General features: G+C 39.1%; 1 protein-coding gene across 1 annotated transcript in view; it reads left to right on the forward strand.

Annotated features, from left to right (window-relative positions):
* The window catches only part of arid5b (AT-rich interaction domain 5B), a 76,392-nt gene that overhangs the window by 47,050 nt on the left and 8,234 nt on the right, over positions 1–21,108 (forward strand). Inside the window, exons 6-9 of the mRNA XM_020598775.1 lie at positions 9,587–9,750; positions 10,878–11,151; positions 15,877–15,929; positions 16,950–17,047. Of these exons, the coding sequence (XP_020454431.1) occupies positions 9,587–9,750; positions 10,878–11,151; positions 15,877–15,929; positions 16,950–17,047 (589 nt within the window). The remainder of the gene's footprint in view (positions 1–9,586; positions 9,751–10,877; positions 11,152–15,876; positions 15,930–16,949; positions 17,048–21,108) is intronic.

Here is a 21,108-nt window from a genome sequence, read left to right on the forward strand (position 1 = left end):
CCAGCATCAAACAGCAGACAGACTTACAGGGTAGCTAGCAGCTGGTCAGTGTGTAGCTGTGAGTGTGTGTGTGAGTGAGGGGTGTAGGACTTTACAGTTAAAGACACAGGTATTTCCCTCAAGTGGAGATTAGAGAACAGAGCTAGAATGAGAGTGAATATTTTATTTACGCTGCAACAGTGCTCCAGATGACCACTGCTGTTGCTCCGTGTCTGGGGTTTCTTCTTAAAAATAAAACGGCTAGCGTAGTTTTTAAATATAATTTTTTTTGGAGCTGTGAGCATCACAAACAAAATGCGGCTCACCTGTCTCAAAGCCTGGACAATTAGGTTTTGAAATATAACAAAAATACCAATCTGGGATTTTTTTATTTTATTTTTTAGGTAGTCTGGGTTGACTTGCCTTTTCAAAGAGAGATTGAAATAGAGCAAACAAGGTGTTGTTTGTTTAAAAAGAAAGACCTGTTTACAGGAAGCTGTCCAGGACCTGTGGATGAGCTGACTGCACCTCGGGGGACTGTTGTTAGAGCTCTTTTAGCAACAAGCTGGACTAATCCCTGCCTTCTACTCAGGCACATGGTCTAATAGCCTTGTATTACTGTCATTTTCTATGTGTCAGTAGTCAGGACAGGAGTTCCTGATTCAGGCGCTCTCTCCAAACACACCGCTGTTCACCGACTCTTGTCGTTGGTGAAAAATTTAAATTGTTGCTCCACTGCTTGGTGACGTCCTTTTTGCTGCTTTTTCTTTCCATCTGTCTCGCTGTTTACAATTCTGTTACTACTCTCTCCTTCTTCCCTCCTTCTGTTACACTGGAAGGTGAGATTGTTGTTGCTGAAGGTCTGGCAAAACTCGAACATGTTTGTGTAATAACTGCGACTAGTATCCATTGTCATTTCTAAGGAGCCAAATGCATTCCTCATTAAATTCAGAATAGCTCTGAGCCACAGTGGTATAAACATATTGCCTTATGTTGCATTCACGAGTGAAAACAGGCAAGAAAATAACACCAGTGATGAAAATATTTCAGTGTTATTAATGTTAAATCCTCCTGAGGTTGAGCTAATACGAATCCCTGCACTCTTATCTTCTGCTGTGAAATGTTTTGCAGTTCATCAATGATGATCTCCCTCTGTGTAATTATGAGAAATTAATTAACATTGGTATCATTTATCAACCTACGTTTTGACGATTAATAAAAACAGTGTACTCCGTCCTCCCACACGCTCTGTCTCACTCTGGGGGTGCATTGTGTGATTTTTTGATGATTGCAGTGATAGAGATGCTTAAAGTATTACTGTTCATTAAAAATTTTTATGCTTTCAGTGCGTCTCAAATGACTGTGCAGAATCGCGCCTGGAGCACAGGAATAGAGGAATAACTCTGCTGTCAGATGTGACAAAGTGAGAATTATAAGCATGTCAGAAAAGGCTGATAGTACGTGAAATATGACAATGGCTAGAGTCAGCAACTAAGTGATGGACATGGGGGAGCACACTCTTTTATATATGGAAAATCAGGAGGGTAATTTTGGTTTCAGAAAAATGCTATTTGTTTTTATATCAACCTAACAAATAAGAAATCAACATTGGTCCATATGTCTTTCAATTAGAAATGTGGTCTAAATGTGCAGTAGGTATTTTAAATGCACATACCTGAAACTCTTTAACCACAAGTCATAAAATAAAGGTAATGGCAGCGTCTGTGTGACCTGAGAGATGAAACCTAAGGCAAAGACTGTTGCTGAGAATTTATTCTCATAACTGTCCTTTCTGACTAATGGTAACTTTGCATTCACTACCTCCACTATGGAAGTCCAGATAACATGACTCTGGCAAACCAGTGTTGATTAGCATAGCTTGTCTCTGCCCCTGATTGTGGAGTATAACGAAGGTACAGAGCACAGTGTTGTTGCTTGAGTTCAGTCCCCTAGGGACGGCTGAGGCTCCGGAGGTGGAGTGGTCGGCAGGTCGATTCCCGTTCTCCCCAGTCCACATGTCGAAGCATCCTTGGGCAAGACACTGAACGCCAAGTTGCTCCTGATGTCCAGGTCAGCACCACCATCGGCGTGCATGTGTGTGAGTTGGCGCCACAGATGACTGCCTCAGTTCAGTACTGGAGACAAAGTCCCTGTGTGTTTAACATACTTGGCCAACAAAAGTGACCCTAATCTGAATTTGCTGTTTTTGCAAACTGCATAGGGATCTGCTTGGGGGTAAAAACAAAAGTGTATGTAAAAATGAGGGTTCATTGAAAAGCTTAGGAGGCACCACTGTTTTCCTGATAAACACTGTTGAGTTGCATTTCCTGAATCTGAGGTTCCAGGTCCCAAAGTCAGGACTTCTTCTGTGAGACCAATACCTGTTGAAAATACCGGAATTTCCCTTTAACATTTACATGAGCAAAAACTTAGAAGAACATTTTTATGAACTCCTTTCTTCTCTTACCTGGATTGTGACATCTGGGTCTGTATGTTTGTGTAGGAAAACCTTGTAACTTAATGTGTATTACATTAACCTCGCCTGCCATGTAAACATCAGACGAGGTATTTACTTAGAAACTAGAAGCATTCGCGCAGACATGGAAACACGGAAACATTTCCAGTCACCTCCTGAAACTATGGTCAGAAACATACAGTCTTTAAGCAGAAATACAGAAAATCTCTCCAACCTGTCAGATCTGTGATGTACTATACAGTGAAGCTGTCGCCTGTCACTGTTGGCTGAGGAATCACTCATTGTTGCCTTCTCTATATCCTCCCTGGTACTGTTGCCTTGCTGCTTTGGAGCCTCCCTTGTCACATCCCTGTGCCTCCAGTGGAGTTAAAATGTTCCACCAAAGTGTAATATCACTTCACTGATCACAAATTGAAGGCTCTGCTGCTCTACAGATTAAAGTCTGCGTCTCTCAGAGGGTGTTTTGTATCATGATTTGTTATGTTTTATTCATTATTTGTTAGATTTTATTTACTTCTCTTTTTTTGCACTCTGACAGCTGCTATTATTGCTCCTTATAATCATATTTTCAAACCCGTGAGTCATATTTTGTTCAGTTCTATTTAAATACAATCTGAAGCTTTGCTTCTGTTTTCCATTTACAAAGTTTACTTTATCAGCAGCATTACTGGGCAGATGTGAAGATCTTTTTAACATACATAAACATGCATCTGCTCAGCGTGTGAGTCTAAACACTCTGTGTCATAGTGCTTTATTTTTATGACTGGCTGTAAATTTCCAGCCATAACCCTCGATATCAGCCCTGAGTGTTCTTCTTTGTCTGTGTGTGGGCATATTCCCGGGCATGGTTTCATTTATAAATTTATCCCGGGGAATGGTCCCTTCCCACCTGTGCGGATACATCTCTGTCCTGAAGCTGTGGTCACTGTGGCCTGTGCTTGCCGGATGTTTTACAGATGACTTTCCACTGGGTTTGGTTAAAAATCCTTTAAGTCCTCTGGGTCCTCACCATGTAACTCATTAAAGAGTGACTTTGAATTGACTGATTGGATCTCTCTGGGAGAATTCACATCGATTATCACAGAGCTCTACTTGTCAATGTCACTGTGCTGCTTAACTGACCTGAATAGTGTTTTTTTTTTTCTCTAAAGATCTGGTTTGTGTTTCCACATTTATTAGCAGGGTGTTTTGTTGTTACATTGTGTATTTGTATGGTACAGCTGTGCATGCTGCCCTTTTGGCCACATCATTCTAATAGTTTTAATCTCAGTGAAACTTTACTTGTTTATATAGAAGGTAAATTATTATTAAACAGTTAAACAATATTGTTTAGTGTTCTGTCCTGTCCTGGGGGACATAGTGTACTGTACAGACAAGGCCATGTATTGCAACATGACTGTTACCTTTAGCTGTGAGCTATGCTGATAATTGCTGAGTGGGTGTCAGGCCTTTAGAGAATCTGCAACCAAGTCAGACATCACAATATGTCAAAACATGTTTTTTACTTGTTCTAGACATGCCTCAATCATCCTCTTCCTCCTCTTTCAGCTCTGTGTTTGAACTTGGACCTCATTATGGTAAGAGGAAGTTGAAGTTAAACTGTAGAATTATGAGTTGGAGTAAAGTCATGAGTGGGAGTTTTGTTTCATGAAAGTGCAGATGGGAGTATAAGTCAGTTTGTCTGGGGGACGATCTGGTTTTGTAATCTAATGCTGGATGTTTGTCATTTGTAAGTTTTACATTGCAGTATTTCTCAACAGCCTTAAGAGCGATTTGTTTCATTTTGACCTTTTTAAATGCCCATAAAATGAATGATCAACATGCATAACAGGATCATTGCACATTTCCATAATATGATTACAAAGAAGACTGCAAAATAACAGTCCCTGCAGTCTGGTTACAGGATTATGAGTCTGCAGCCCTGTGAGAGTGTGTTCACTCAGCTAATTGCCGACATGCTCACGATGACATTGTTAACGTGGTGATGTTAAGCATACAGTATATTAACTATCTTAATTTAGCATGTTAAAAATGCTAAATTTGCTAATTGCACACAAGAGGATCACTGGATATCAAACTTCTATACCTTTATAGCAGTGATTGATGGTATAATCCAAGTATCGAAAAATGCTTTCCCAAATTTTTAGTTATTAATGTTAATGTTAACAGAACTTGAGGTTGGCATGTGATTTTTTTGTTACAATTGATTATATAAAATTGGTATTGGAAAAGGTGTTGTTTAGGAATTGTTAGGTAAAGTCAAAGAATCGGTACTGAAAATTTTGGAATGATACTCAGTCTTACACAGGAGCTAATATACCTGCAACATTATCGAAGGTCATAAAGTAAATTATTACACAAATTGAAGTTTTTACTTTACACTAGCACCAGATGAACAGTCATCGAATTACACTTCATCCTGTGAGAAATATGAATGTCTATAACAAACTACATGAACAGTTCACTAAAAAGTGTAAATGTTTCATGGTGGCAGGGTCGGTAAAGAAGATATTTGTGCCACTCTATCCAGTGGTTGTTGAGATAATTCAGCTTGGACCAAAGTGGCGGACTGACCAACCGAAAATGCCACCCCTGGACCCAGATTGCTAGTGTGGCTGCAAATAGATGATGACACATCTGTGGTTATAAGTGTATTTCAAAGCTTCCAAACAAACAGACGAGTTGGCTGTTAATCAACTTGTGTTCATTAAAGTAAGTTTTCAGTCCCTGAGCTTTTAATTTAGGTTTGTCAATCATATGTTTAAAAAAGTGCTCATTGTCAGCTTGATTATTTGTCTACACTCCCTTGAACAGACAGTCATTAAGTCAGTACATGTACAGTAGATATTGAGTTTTTTTTTTCATTTTTTGCAAATGTTATCAACTGAGGCATCCATCAGGGGAAGTCTCCGGTCGGCTTAATATGTCTCTTCATTCCCAGCAGCCTCTCAATCAATCAGTCCATTTTGTTGTGGTTCCCTGTGGCTCTACTCTGTTGATGCACAGAACCATCAGAACCCCTTCCTGAGCCATCTCTAATGAGTTTTCATTATCATTGACATCAACTGAATGGAGGCAGAAGTATTGGGGCTGCATTTAATTGAATCTGTGGGGGGAGAAATTATTAGACAAAGCCATGTTGTAAAGCTGTTAAGAGCTGGGAGCGTTCGGCCGCAAATGGAGATCAAGTTGTCAGGCTGCGCTTGTTGCCGCTGAAGTTGGCGTGACTTTCATGGCTCAGGGTTGTGCTGTTTGACAAGACACCACTGAATCACACTCCAGGGAAACAGTAAGTCCTCAGATTGTTTACTTAAGTAATAGTAGCAACGCCACAGTGTGAAGATACTGTTTAAATAGTACAGGTCCTGGATTTCAAAAGTAACAGTACTAAAAGTAAAAAATACTCATTATGCAGAATGGCACATTTAACATTAATGTATATCATATTATTGGATTAAAATTATTAACACATTATTGTATACATCACATTAAATGCTGAAGCCGGTAAAGGTGGAGCTAATGCTAATTACCTTATATGCTGGTTAGCTTGTGAATTTCCCACCAGGGATCAATAGTCTTATGATTATATTGTATTTTGTTTTATTAATCTGATTCTGAAAAGTAATTTAAATTATCAAATAAATGTAGCAGAGTAAAAAGTATAATATTTACCTCTAAAGTGCAGTCAAGTATGAAGTAGCAGCACCACTTCAGGGACTGCCCCTTACCTGTGTGTTTATACACAGTGGTGGAAAGTAACTAAGTTAACACATTATTGTATACATCACATTAAATGCTGAAGCCGGTAAAGGTGGAGCTAATGCTAATTACCTTATATGCTGGTTAGCTTGTGAATTTCCCACCAGGGATCAATAGTCTTATGATTATATTGTATTTTGTTTTATTAATCTGATTCTGAAAAGTAATTTAAATTATCAAATAAATGTAGCAGAGTAAAAAGTATAATATTTACCTCTAAAGTGCAGTCAAGTATGAAGTAGCAGCACCACTTCAGGGACTGCCCCTTACCTGTGTGTTTATACACAGTGGTGGAAAGTAACTAAGTACATTTATTTAAGTACTGTACTCAGTTAAAGGTATCTGTACTTTACTTTAGCATTTTTATATTCTGCTACTTTGTCTTCTCTACATATTAGCAAATATTGTACTGTTTTACTCCACTACATTATCAGATTCTTTTTTAGTTACTACTTTATTGAGCTCTACCTTTACCAACTGCAACATTAAATTTGATGTACACAGTAATACATTGATAATTATAAGCCAGCAATATGATAAATATATGACATATGCCATTCTATACACAGTACTTTTCTACTTTAAGTATATTTTGATGCTAGTACTTTTGTACTTATGTAACCTTTTGAATGCAGGACTTTTACTTATAGCAGGGTGTTTTTACATTATGGTATTGCTACTTTTATTTAAGAATCTGAGTACTTCTTCCACCACTGTGTGTACATCTATTTGTATATGTTTGCGTGTATGCTATTTAGCATTACAAAATCTGTGTGTATGTGTGTGTCCCTTCTGGAGGATCAGGCAAGGATCCTCTGGTCACTTCAAGGCACATCTCCAAGTCATATCAGTGACTCAGATAAGCTGAAAGCCTCAGACTGACAAATAAGTAATCTAATGTGAAGCAAAAAGGAACTTGGTCAGCAGCCATTTTTGGTGGATGACTGTGGTGCCCATTTTTGCCTCATTGAAGGAAGTATCAAGTACACTTACATTGTCTTTTTTCTTTCTAGAACACTGACAGAGTGGTAAAAATATCTCCTGGGGTGGTGTAAAATCACTATCTTGTGATGTTGGCTTTGTTTTTTAACAGTCTATAAATATCTGTTTCCATTCCAAAAAATCAATCCACATAGAGTCTGTCAACATTTCATTTTCTTCGTCTTATTCTAAAGATGGTGACTCCTCCCTCTGCCACAAGGAGAGCAGATCAGCAGTTCTGCACTACTTTTGCAGCCCAGAAACATTGCTTGCATTTGACCGTGTGTGGCTGTTTGTGCATGTCGACAAAGATACATGAATGCCCCATTTGACCCCAGCTTACATTAAAATCTACCTGGTTTGTCCTTTATCAATAAGTCAGTGAATTTAAACTCGCTAGCTGTCGTGTCACCATGTGTTTTGCAGCAGCGTTTTGCTGTAGTTGCACTGTTGTTGTATGCAGCAGTATTTGACCTGATGAACAATGTAAACACACAGGAAGGTTATGTAACTGAGTGTAGGGTGTTGGGGGGTTAGTGATTGGACTGTGAACAGACCCGCACTGAGAGTGTGACCTCACTCAGCCCTGTGTGACATTTATTTAAACTGATGTTACATGTTAAAAAATAAATCTCAAAGCATTAATCATCTCTCACATAATGCTAATGTTTTGTTTGATGATTTTAATGCACTGTACATATTTGCCATGCCATCTTCACTTGGTTTTCTTAAGATGTTATGTGTTATAATAGAAGCTTTATTGCAATTTTACCATCTATTTATGGTTTGTTTTGTTTAATTACATATTTATTTCTTACAGAAACCCAAACATTGTAAATTACCCCAGGCAGTAAATGTTGTGATCTGTCGCATTAGCCTGTTCAGTGAATATGTGTCTATCTCTTCAAAATAAGCATAAGTAAATAAATAAATAATAGGGTTTATGTAATTTCCCAGCATTGCTGATTAATTGGAAGGAAAAGAGGCAGAGTGAGAAAACACTGAGGGAAGAAACACGCCCGGTGCTTTCTAAGTAAAGACTACAGTGTTGAGAACTTGTTTTTTTTTTCAGTGCCAAGAGGATGACAAATGCACAACAAATACCCTTGGAATTTTCCCTGCAGTGTTTCTCCACAGTGTAGCAGTTGTGAAAATAACAACATGAAGTGATAGGTTGCTGAGTTGTGATCATTTTACCCTTTTTAATGACTGCCTCATAGTTTTATTCAGCTCTGGTGTTATTGTAACATTTTCTTGATGGGAATTTGATCTGACAAAAATAATCACAGGGTCGTTTTGGCAGAGAACAAACTTGGATGTGACTTAATTGTCATTGCAGATGGATGGAAAGCATGTTGACGCTGTGAAATACGTGACTGTACTTGGATTATTTGAAGTTTCTCTCTTTTTCTTTCTCTCTATCTCTCACTCTCTCCGTCTCCTTTGAGCTTATCTCTGTTTGTGTTGCTGTGTGGAGGCAGGGCACTCTGCCAAGAAGTTACATTACAGTCGCAAGTTGACATAAACGTGGGTGTACAAAGGACTTGGAGGGCTTAAATACTTTATTGTGTGTGTAATGTGAACTGAGCAATTATATCTGCCAACCTTTCAAACAAAGAGTTCCTATCAGGCAGGTTCATGTGTTTTTAATTAGCAGCATTCAGTTTTAAGACATGAGCAGGCGACACACCAAAAATAGAGCCATCACGATCAGTACATCTGAGGTGCTATAGTGTAATTTGAGTCTTTATTATGCTGATGATGTTGATGAGATGGCAACTGTGGCAGTCTTGCTTTGAAAAACAAGACAGAACATAGGTGTATTAGATATATGTTGTTCTGGTGGGAAACACATACAAGCATCTGTATCAAATATTCTTTTAGCAGAAACTGTTTGTTTAAAACTTCTCCCCTTTAGTGGTTTGTGGTTAACCAGCATCTGTCATTTACAGTATTCTGTTAACTGCTCGACTCTTCAGATACCCTCATGTGAAATTTTAAAAATGCATCTGTCTGGCTTTAAATGATTCTTTAAGGCTGCAAGGGAACTTGAGGATCATGTTTATCGTCATACTGGAGCAATTTTGCAGCATTCAAGACAATGTTATAAGAATCCAGTTTAAAAATAATTAGCTACAGGCTTGTGAAATTCCTTTCCTCGATTGTAAATGTTTCAGTCATAGCCTCTGATCTCCTCAGCTACAAGCTAATGTTGGCTGGTTAATGGCTATAAACACTTTGTTTTTCATTGTAATAATAATAATATATTAAGATAAAAATATTAGACTTGACCAAATGTTGGCAACAAAGACTAAAATATGTATTGATTAAACAGCACATGTGTTTCCACATAAACTGTTGTTCTCATTGTTACTGTTTCCTTCATCTCAGCTCCCAACCTGAAGGGGAGACCTCGAAAGAAGAAACTGTCCATCTCTCAAAAGAGGGACTCCCAGGGTCAGGCTCAGGGTCAAGGGTCATCAGGGTCAAGCCAGGGGTCAACAGCAGTAGCAGCACAGGACCCCTGCAGCCCAGAGAGCAAAACTACTACCAAGGTAAAATAAGATAACATAAAACTTTATACATCTCCGAGGAGAAATTCATACATAACATGCAGCACAGAGAAAGAGTGCGAGGTGGGAAAACAGATAAAGGGATTTTATTTTATTAGGTTTTATTAAATGTGTTTTTTCTAATAAAGTTCATATCTATGGACCTCGAGTCAAACGATATTGGCCATACTATCCAAATTATAAAAATATGTTATTATAAACAGTATGATTTGTTTTCAGCTGACTAATTTATTCAGTTACATTATAATAGCAAGGCTATAGAGCAGCACTCTTTTGTTCTGTTTTCACTCTTCCTCTCCCCAAGCTGCATTTAAACAAGAACAACATGGGCTCACAGTGAAACAAGATGTTTTTAATTTTTTCCCAGCTGCATTTTCTAAAAACAAGAGGCAGTATTGTGATTATGTATTGTGAATATAAAAGAATAGCTGCTATCAAATTCCCGGGACGAGGTTGATTGCAGTTCGATCCCTGGCTCCTCTGGTCCACATGTCCAGTTGTTTGTGTGTAAGATACCGAACCCCAAGTTGCCCCCGTTGTCCTGGCCATCTTCTTGGTGGAAAAGTGCTGCTTAAGTGCAGTCCATTTACCATGTTACTTTAAGAAAATTGAAGACAGATTTGTGTTAGAAACAAGTTAAATCACCACTCTCTGTTGTTAGAGCTTTATCACTCGTTTTATTAAAGAAATCAGTGGTTTTTAATGATGTCTTAACTGATGTTTTACCACTGATTCTGTATTTTTCAGTGAGACTTTTTGTTGAACTCCTCTCTGACATTGGTTGTAATATTCAAAGTGAAGGAAATATCTACCCTAAAAGCCCGTCCAAAGCTGCTCTTCCCATATGACCTTGGACAGTTAAATCAATATTAGCAATTCTCTTGAAGCCAGAGTCAGACTAATCTGTGTCTAATCTGTGATGACAAGAAGAGCTGCTCTATTGATAATCAATGAGAGGCTGCTTCTGTGGCCTGTTAGAATATTTGTTTGTGTTTGAACCAAAACACACATCATCCAAACTGTCTGACATCATTTGAATAACACTCCATAAAGGCTTCAGTTTTCATCTACAATGACTTACGCTGATTCTTTATGCTTTCTCTTTGCAGGTCAAAGTCAACTGTAAAACGGTACCCAATGGAAAAATAACCCCAGGAGCCAAACACAAGGCTAGCAGCCTGAGCAGGAAATCATCAGCTGAGGAGAAGGAGAGAGGGAAGGAGAGGGAAAAGGAAGAGAGGAATGAGGAGGAGGAGAAGAGAGAGGAGGAAGCATCAGAGGAGACCCGAGCAGAGGAGCAGGCTTTCTTAGTAGCACTCTACAAGTACATGAAAGAAAGAGACACACCCATAGAGAGGATCCCCTTCCTTGGCTTCAAACAGAGTGAGTAGGGCAGTTTGTTCTCTTGTTCCCTCACTGGCAATGTTTTAACACCGGAGGACTTTAGTTTAGACTCTATATCCTAATAGTAAAGTTTGTCTGGATGCATTTTTTCTGGGTTATTTGGGAGTTCTATCCTATTTGTAGATCAAAACATGACCACTGGGGGTGGTTAACAGGCTGTAAGAGACCTGTAAAAACAGGCATGAAAGTACTCAGACTTTATATACAAAGAGAAAAAAACCAATGCAACACTTGAACCCTGGACTGGCTTGTGCTCGGAAAAAGCAACAGGTGTATCTCTTTCAGAATACATCTTAGATATCAGAGTGAAACTGCACTTTCATGCTGTGTACAGCATGCAGGGGGAAAACCCTGTGTAGACTAATCATTATCTGTAACCACACATTATCTATAGCGCCTTCTTGGTATGGCCAGATGAGAAGGAAGTAGCTACTTTTCAGTCAAGTCAAGGGCAGACTTTGTCCCAGCTGCAGAATACAGTAGGGGAAGAAGTAGAAATGGCTGCCAACTACTGCAGGCATTATGCTCTAAATCGCTAAATTACACTGCTGTGGTAATAACAAACTAAAGGAATAATTGTCTGTGTTGAGAAAAACCACAGTTTGTAACAGCCTCTGGAGGCCTCCTGTCAGAGCACATTTCAGCTGGCATTTATATACGGGGAGCATATCTTGTCAAAAGGATTTCCTGTGAAGGCCAAGAACGTCCTCTAACAGTGTTAAAAGAACTTCACACGTATGGGAAACACGTCTGCCCAAGATAAAAGATCTGTAATATAGGTCGGATGCTTTGCTTGCACTCAGTGTGCACAGGACGGAGTAGAAACATGCTCGTAGCCATCATAAAGGGCGCCCCCTGGTCTCCTGAAACTGAAAAAGTGCATTTGTTTTATGAGGCAACACACACAAGTCCTCATCTCAAACTGTGGTTCTCAAATTCACATTTGCATTCAAGTCAGATGAGCCAAGAAAGATTTAGCCATTCAGATCAGAATGCAGCACCACAGCATCAGCAAATGATCAAGAGGCAGAAGAGGAAGAGAGGTGTCTATTAAACTGAACAGTGACAGTTTATAGCACAGTAAAACTCATTACTCTAATCTGCTACATGAGGGTAATCTGCGGTCGCCTCAACTCTGCTAACCTCACCACGGTATTTTCTGACATCAATCCTGTCATCTTGACTGTTGACATGTTGTTGCTTAAATAGGCCATTGTGGTTGAGGGAGATAGAGAGAGTGAGCGAGGAAGACGTCGAGAGAAATAGAGGAAGAATTACATACTAAACATGCTTTACTTTTAGTTGGCATTTTTCAGTTAGAGCTTGGAATAATGTCGAGGTCCACGCGCCAACTGTTTTACATACAGCACATGCTTTGAATCTCTAAGCCAGACACTTCATAAGCAAGGTCCTCATTAAATGGTGAAATCATGCTGTTTAAACTTCGTCCTTGGCAGCGAGCACACATCAGCACATGTAAAGAGGAGGGAAAAAAGGGAAACGCATCATTATTAATACAACAATCCCTTAGATGTAATCAGCACCATTTTCATATTCTTCCCTTTAAACTTGCTACAAATGCATTACGAGATCAAAGAACTCGCTTTCCTGTAATGGAAATTGAAATGTTGTTATTTTAGTTGCCTTTGAGTAATAATCTTTTTATGATGTTCTCTGGAGTATAACAAAGCAACAGATGGTTGAATGATTTACCAGACTTACTTACCCAAGCTTTGTGGGTTGGACCACAAAAATATCCATCTGATTCACCTCCAGAAAAAAAAAACTACCTGAAACTGAACATGGACTGTCTCCCAGAAGTAGAGACTTACTTGCAATTGTGACTCTTTACAGCCCAGCAGAAAGATACATACACACTATTTTAATTAACACAGCGTCCACTTGTTTGCCTGTCTCGCTCTCATGTTGAATTTATATTTGAGGGGTTGTATGCATTAAACATCTAAGATCACAGGTCCTGCTCTGACCCCAAGTGGCCTTTTTAACTCCATGTCTGTTACAATCACATGTATGTCACACTGGCTAGTACCTTCAAAATAACTTTGAAAAGACAAAGTAGTGACAGAATATGTTTTATGGTTGCATCTAGCAATGATTTTCATGAATGTGCTTATCAGTTTCTCAGTTAATCATCTGTAGATGTCTATAGATTAAAGTACATTAAAGTTCTGAAAGCTGACATATTCAGATTTCTTGGTTTGACCAACAGTCCAAAAGATATTCAGTTTAATTATCAGTATTTAGGGCTGCAACTAAGGATTCATCTGCAGTTGTTTTTCTTTTAATTAATCTATTTATTGATTCCTCTCTGAAGTGTCAAAAAAGTGGAACAAATTTTAAATGTTTTGTTTAGTTCAACCAACAATTCACAAAATATTCAGTAAATCGATATAGAACAGAAAGGAACAGAGAATCTTCACATTGGCAGAGCTGGATTTTTGCATAAAGAATTACCAAAACTAGTAATCGGATATAAAAATGCTATTTTTTTATTGCTTTTATTTTGTTTCTTTTGAGCAACCAGTCATTTCAGTTGTATTACGTTTTCTTTTTAAATCTACTATATGAAATGCAACTGTTTAAAAAATAGAAAATGTGGCTCTAAATTGCTTCAGTTAAACCATTCACAGAAGCTGTATGCACACCAACACCTGAATCACAGAAAATAGTTGGCTGTTACATTTGAGGTGCAGAATGGTGGGAGAGGAAATTTGTGGCCACAGTTTTTTCATGCAAATCGCTGTCCTGTTTTTTTTTTTTTTTCCCTTGGTTAATATTTGCTTTGCTCTACAGCTGCTGCCATTGAAGTTGTATGGGCGCAGCAGAGGCACTGAAAGGAATGAGGGAGTCGATTGAGGACGAATAAAACAGGAGTTGTAGTGGTTGCATTGTATAAACTGAATGCCCTTGATCTGCAAGATTAACTGGCAACTCTGAGTGTGTGTGTGTGACTATTGCAGACACATGTGTGCTTCAGTGCTTGTGATTGTGAACATCAGTTCCAATTTGTCTCCCTCTTTCAGCCTTGTTGTCTAATTGCCATGCCATCGGTGTGTCACTGAGGCTGCATTGTGTTCCTGTTTTGTCATCCTTATCTCAGTGATAATTGCCCCTGCCAAATAGAGGGGAATTAAGAAAAGAAATTGCTAATGACAAGACAACTACAAAAAGGCATGTTCTCTCATTTCCTTTAGCCGTTCTGTTCCCTCCCAGTCCCATGTGCTATTGTGGTAATTACAGTCGATGCATAACAAGCTAGTTAAATAGACCATCTTTCTGTTTCTACAGTCAGAAAACACAATACGCTGGAGTGCTCAGTTCAAACAGAAAAACCTACCCGGCTTCCTTTGTTATTCCACCCGTGCATTGGCAACGGTCGCAGAGAAGAGGCAAGGAAAAAATCAATGCTGTCAAATGCGGAGATAGGAAAATGTCATTTTGACAAATGCAAGGCTTTGTGTATGCACAGATTGAATTTTGATGGATTTCTCCCCAGGCGAGGCCTCCTTTTCTTATTTATAGGCCTTCATATAAAAATGTTAAACAATGATGTTACTGAAAGCAAATACAAATGTCATTGGCACAAAAAGTCCCCCAATGAACTTGTGGTTCTTTGTGGAAAACATTTTCCTTCAAAGGTAGACAGCTATTTGAAGCCTCTCTGAAAGCTTACACAGCTACTGTATTTTAGGAAAAGGTTGCACACGACTCGTAGTTCTGTTTGGTCTGTTGTGGTGTATTTGCATAGGGAAATCAATGCAAATGAATTTGCATTAGTTCAAACGGAAGCTTGAGTATATTTCCAAGCTTGTAATGGTTTTCATGCATACCTGCAGAATGCAGCTGAGGGTTAACAAATCTCTCTGTCAGGATGGAGTACATCACGAGCTGTAGTAGTGATTGCACAAATACTCGCTATTCATTTGTGTCCTTTCAGCTGAAGTGTGGGATTGCTTTGTGCGGTTTTTGTTTTGCCTGTCGCAGGGAATGTAATTACTATATTCCTAATCTGTCTAACTGTCCTTTCTGCTCTTCATTCCTTCCTTCATTTAGGTGGTAAAAAATATATTTACTCAAGTGCTGTAGTTACTCTATATGTCACAGTTCATTGCTTTACTGAAAACAGTAAAGCAATGAACTTTATTGTTTTCATTAATTGGTGTAGTGCTACCCATGGCCTTAATGTGTGCACTCAAAATAAAGTTGAATCTAATCTGATTTCACAGCTATAGTTGCTATTTACAGATTTGGATTTTACATACAAATGTACAGTATCATCAGCCTGTAAAATATGGTGTATTGTTATTGATTAAACTAGAAGACACTGTACAGAATTTGTAAAATTACTGTGAGCTCATCATGACCAGCAGCGACATTTAAATACCACCTATATGTTGATGCATCAGTAGTAACGATCCAGTAATGCAACACTCTGAAAGGGAACCATCTGCATAATGTGCACTTTGATTCTGCTGGTAGTGCATCCAGAAAATAAATGACTTTCAATGGAATATTTTTGGTTTCGCTGCTTTTGCATACAAAACTAAAGGATCTAAATACATCTTCCAGGACTGCATTCATCTCCTTCTCTCTGGTGTAATGACTATATATGACATCATATGTTTCAGCTCAGGTCCTTTCCCAGAGCTCCTGACTGCTATGTTTGTCTTCTGTCTCCCACAGTCAACCTTTGGACTATGTTTCAAGCTGCTCAGAAACTCGGAGGATATGAGTTGGTAAGTATTTACATATGTGGCAATATAATCCTTCTCTTTTGTTAAGATCTCTCCCTTGTTTCGTCTATATCGTCTATATCCTCCTTTTCCTGTTTTCCTCCTTCTGATGTATACCTTCTACTGCTTTCTTTCTTCTCTCGCTGTCTTCCTAGCTGTCTCTCTTCTCTTTTCCCTGTCTTTTCTTTCTCTGCCCTCATTTTGCCCCTTGAGGTCAGTCACTATTTTCCCAAGAAGAAAGTCTTGCTCAGAGCCACATTTAGCAAAAATGGTGTCGTTGTTTCAAAAACCCCCTTGGAGTGGAAAACACATGTTCCTCTGCTGTGCACAGGTCAGAAGGAAATTGGTCAAATCACTCATTTTTTCCCATGTTGGAGATGAAGGGAAACACACATATATACCCACAAGTATGCACACACATACATGACGAGACTGAATCAGAAATAAGTGTGTACGAGGCATAGGCATTTAACTTGGCAGCTTTAACCCGGCTCACTGTTTATGCACGACGTGTTTCCAAAGTGAAGTCAATGTTTGATGTTAAGTTGTCGAGCGTATTGCTCATGCCTGTTTCTTCATTAGCTAGCTAGTATAATATCATCTAAACAGCCAGAGCAGGTCATAAACAAGATACAGCTCATATAACTGGGGCTCATATCATATTAAAACCCTCATATCTACTTTGATTAGCTCACGTTTCATGTCGAAGCTTTGTTAGCTCTATGGCAGCTCAGAGTGTCAGTCATCTGTTATGGGATAAGGGGTTACAGCAGGAACAACTGACTGAATGATGTTAACAGAGCTTATTATGTTAGAGAATTGAGTGTTGAGGATTCAGTAACTGGAACATCATGACTCAGTAATTCCCTTAGACCTCAAAATGATGTTAGCTGCTTATGTTTTACCTTGTTGTTTAAATACATATTTTAAAAATTGTCTACATGTATGTCATTGCATTCTTTGTTTCACTCTCTTTGTTTTTTCTCTTTCTTCTATCACTCGTCTTCTCATACATTCCTGTAGATCACAGTCCGCAGACAGTGGAAGCATGTATATGATGAATTAGGTGGCAACCCCAGCAGCACAAGCGCTGCCACGTGTACACGGAGACACTATGAGAGGTGAGTTATTATGTTCAGGAGTTACTGTATATACAGTATAACACCATATGCGGTGAGTAAACCTCCTCATAGCTGCATCAAATATGACTTGACAGCATAACATAAGAACACTATAAGACAAATATTATCAGAGGAAGTCTGCATTTACACATACTGTATATGAAGACTAGTGCTTGCAACTTGGGATAGTTTGCAAATCACTCATAGCTGACTCTCACTGTTGTGGCATGCAGTTCTACTAGTATTAAGAAAGGCATTCTTTATAAACCTAAATCAGTTCATGATGAGATGAGATACATTTATTTATTTTAGGATTGACTGAGTAGTTTGTGGTACTATGGAACCAATTATGCCATAAAGTCCACCCCAGCAGGCTAAAGAAGATTTAAAAGCTTAAAGTGGCAGCAGAGTTTTGAATTATTAACTAATCTGCATGGATACATAACCATACACAGCAACTATGCTTTCCACCTTATAGGCATTTCAAGTGCGCAAAGCTGCAAGATAAAGTGACAATAACAGTTTAATGTATTCAGCTAATCATTCAGTCAGATACTGCAGCATTTTGCAACTATCACAATCACTCAGATGGTATTACCAAACCAAAGCAAGCATATGGATGTGATCCTGAGGGAGCTGTGAGCGTATTATGTAGGGCTGCCTGAATGCACTCACATAACCATGCATACACGCCCACTTTCCCAAGGTTAAATAAACGCCAAATACGATCTTCCCAATGAGAGATAACCAGTCTGCATGAAGCAGGTCCTTCCTCGGGCCAGTGACCCTCTCCACGGCCCTCGGGCCGCTGCCGGTTCATGCATCAGCACAGCTCAGGCACACACATTCACACCTGTCAGTAATCCAGCATTATGCCTGCAGTACTATATGAGGCAGCTGCCCAGCTTTACATTGTATCAAGATGGCACGCTGTAAGCAAATGTGCAAGCACAGTTATTGGCTGCTAGAGCAGCTGTTCCAGGAAATGTGTGAGACCATAGGTGTAAGAGTGTATTGGTCAGTATGTTGTATGTGTACATAAGCTGAGAGTGTGCGTCTACGTGTTCAGCTGAGCGTGCTTTCTGTGTTTATGCTGCATTCCCACTTCTTCCTCACTGCCTCAAGCAGGTATATGCTTTAAAGGAGCAGCTGCTGCATAGTGGAGTTCCTTATTTATCCTAATAATAGATATGACTTTCACTGCACCCACAATATGCTTTTGATCCTTCTTTTGTGTGATCTGTCACTGTCTAGAAAACACTTTGAAGCCAAATGTGAAAAGCTGTATTGTTCATGAGTTTAAGGTGTAAATATGGTTGTAGAAAGGCAAGTGGGATAGGAGGAGGAAACCGTGTGATGAAGTGCTGAGGTGTGACTGCTGCTGCGCTGGCCTTTCCCTCTCTAGCCACCAAGAAGCAGCTGAGAGAAAATAATGCTGAATCAATACAAAGCAATAATATCTGTGCACTGCAGTGAATATCAGGCTGGCAGAGAGAGAAGGTGTAAGAGGGAGGGGTGAGGGTGATGGGGCATCTGTGTGTGTGTGAGAGAGAGAGAGAGAAAGGGAAAGTAAGAGAGATCAGCTGAAGCTGAGCAAGTTTCTATTCAGGGGAATAATTTTAGCTGAGCCTTGGTGTTTGGGCTGCTTGCAGGGCAATTAGCCTCATTGTATTAACTCAGCAAACATGACCATTCTCTCCGCATGATGAATGAGGCTGTTTGTGGGCTCGCTGAAGTGTGTGTTTGTTCCCCAGAGGCGTCTTTGTTTCCACCTTTAATCATTAGTCAATGTGCTACAGAAAAATAATTCACAAGGAAGAATGTACAGTGTACAAACTGAAACACCACTTAGGTTTTCTTCTTCTCTCAGAAGGATCACTTGAGATTTGTCTCAGCAGGCTAAAGTAGAGTAGAGCAGGAAATAAAAAGTCTCAAGCTAATGGGGAAAAAAGGAAACAATATTTCAGGATATAATTGCTTTAAATTAAGTAGCTATTCTTGACTGTCCTGGTGATATTTGGGTTAAAACTGCAAATATCCACAAGCATTCAGCTCTCATTTTAAATTATACACATTATATGTTTACAGACCTAATGGTAAAATCATATGAAATGGTTTCCTAGGAGATGTTATTGTGAAAGATGGAGCCGGGGGCATAATCACTATATTTATGCTGTCCAGGAGCATGCAGTAATCACTGGTAGTAATGGAGTTACATAGCTGGAATTGAATAGGAGATAGCCTCAGCTAATTGTATTTTTCAAAGTTTGAGTTTTCAGTTACAGTAGCAGAGCGCCGTTCATTAGTGCGCAGGGAAAAATCAATGTAGAAATGCCCAAGCCAAGGTCTGCGGCTGCAGCTACAGGGAAGCTTTAATGATATTTATTTAAACCGTTTCCCGAGATTAGCTGTCAGGGCCCAGCGCTCTGAATTAAAAATGAGGTCATGAAAAAGATGGCATCAATAACCTTGAAATAGACTGCTTTTTGCTCCTGTGCTGTGCCATTTTCTCTGTGCCCCCCCCCCCCCACACCCCAGGCCTTGCACTTCATCGTCTTTCTTCCCCCCCCCCAACTCCCTGCCTTGCACTTCATGCTGTTTCTTTCATTATACAGGTCAGTGCCTTTTAACAGCTCCTACATATTTAATCTTCCTGGTTTCCTACGTGATCTCTTGTTACAGAAACATCACATTTCACTATCTCTGTTCATTTCTGCCTTTTACAGATTTTTAATACCTCACCATGCCTTGGCACTCTAATGTAATTGCACAACGGGGTTGGTACTGGGGGAGAGGGTTTTGGAGGGGGGGTATCCATGGCAACAGTGAAGCAATTTAGAATAATTTGCTATTTAAAAACTCTGAGGTTTTGGGCAATAGCGGAGAGCCCAGATGAGAGGTTTGGATTAAATCATTTCATCTTAAAAGTATTAGATGTTTGCCAGATATACTGTACATAAACTCTGATTCTCCATCTCAGATCATGCACATACACTGTTTCTTTTAAGACCAATTTTAGTTGACTAGATGTTTTATTGATTCAGCCTTTATTCATTCCTCCTGGTATCTATGTTCCTCTGCATTCACTAAAGCTGATCCCTAGATATAAACACACATTTGTTATTTGGAATTATTAGTAAACATTGAACCAGTCCTCACCCTGAGAATTATATTAGGATATTAGGAGACATGGCACAAGATTTTTTTTATAATTATATTCCACTAGATGCCAAGTATCTTGCACTTGTCAGCATTTTTCTGTGTTGTCCTTGCTGTATTGCAGATGCATCAGATGTGGTGCATTACACTTTAGCTTGCTCAAACACAGATTTAAATTATTATGGTCTCTTGTTCTAAAGCAGAGGATATCACTGGTTTACAATAAGAGGTGGGCATATCACCTTAATGTCCTCTCAACTGTTTATTCCCAGCTCTAAGAGAAGCAGGGAGAGAGATAAAGACAAAAACAATGCTAGATTTTAATAAATAAGCAAAAATGGTTCAATATTAATAAAGCAGGAAAAGAACAGAGACGGGGAGAATGTCATCGTATATTGTCTGTCAGCATTCCTTAACAGTATAAACAATGTCTCAACATGTTGTCTGCGTCAGTAGCAAATTCTTTCTACTGTAAATCCATCACCCTTGAATCTGGATTTGAGCGTCAGTGGGAATGCAGCCAAAGAGCTGCATGTCCTTTACACTAAAATAGCAGGCAGCTATTTTAACCTTTGAGAGTGAGATGGTTTCCCAGAGACAAAATGCTTCATTAAGCATTCAGCGATAACACCTCTTTTTTGCAGCAATCTAACAAATCACATTATTAGATGATTTCTTTATGCGTGGAATTTAATCACAAGGTCCAAGGTTTCTTTCCCAGTGGCAATGAAAAGTCACAAATTACAGCACTGACGTGTGACATGCAATCGACTGTATGAGAATCTATTCAAGTCTGCTGAGATTAATAACTAGTTCACTGTAGCAAATTAAATTAATGACATTCTTCCAGAGATCTAAGTCCACTTTAGGGCAGCAGGAGAGAACATTTGCTCTATATTAAT

This window comes from Monopterus albus, unplaced genomic scaffold, assembly GCF_001952655.1.
Source record: "Monopterus albus unplaced genomic scaffold, M_albus_1.0 scaffold3.1, whole genome shotgun sequence".
Taxonomy (NCBI): domain Eukaryota; kingdom Metazoa; phylum Chordata; class Actinopteri; order Synbranchiformes; family Synbranchidae; genus Monopterus; species Monopterus albus.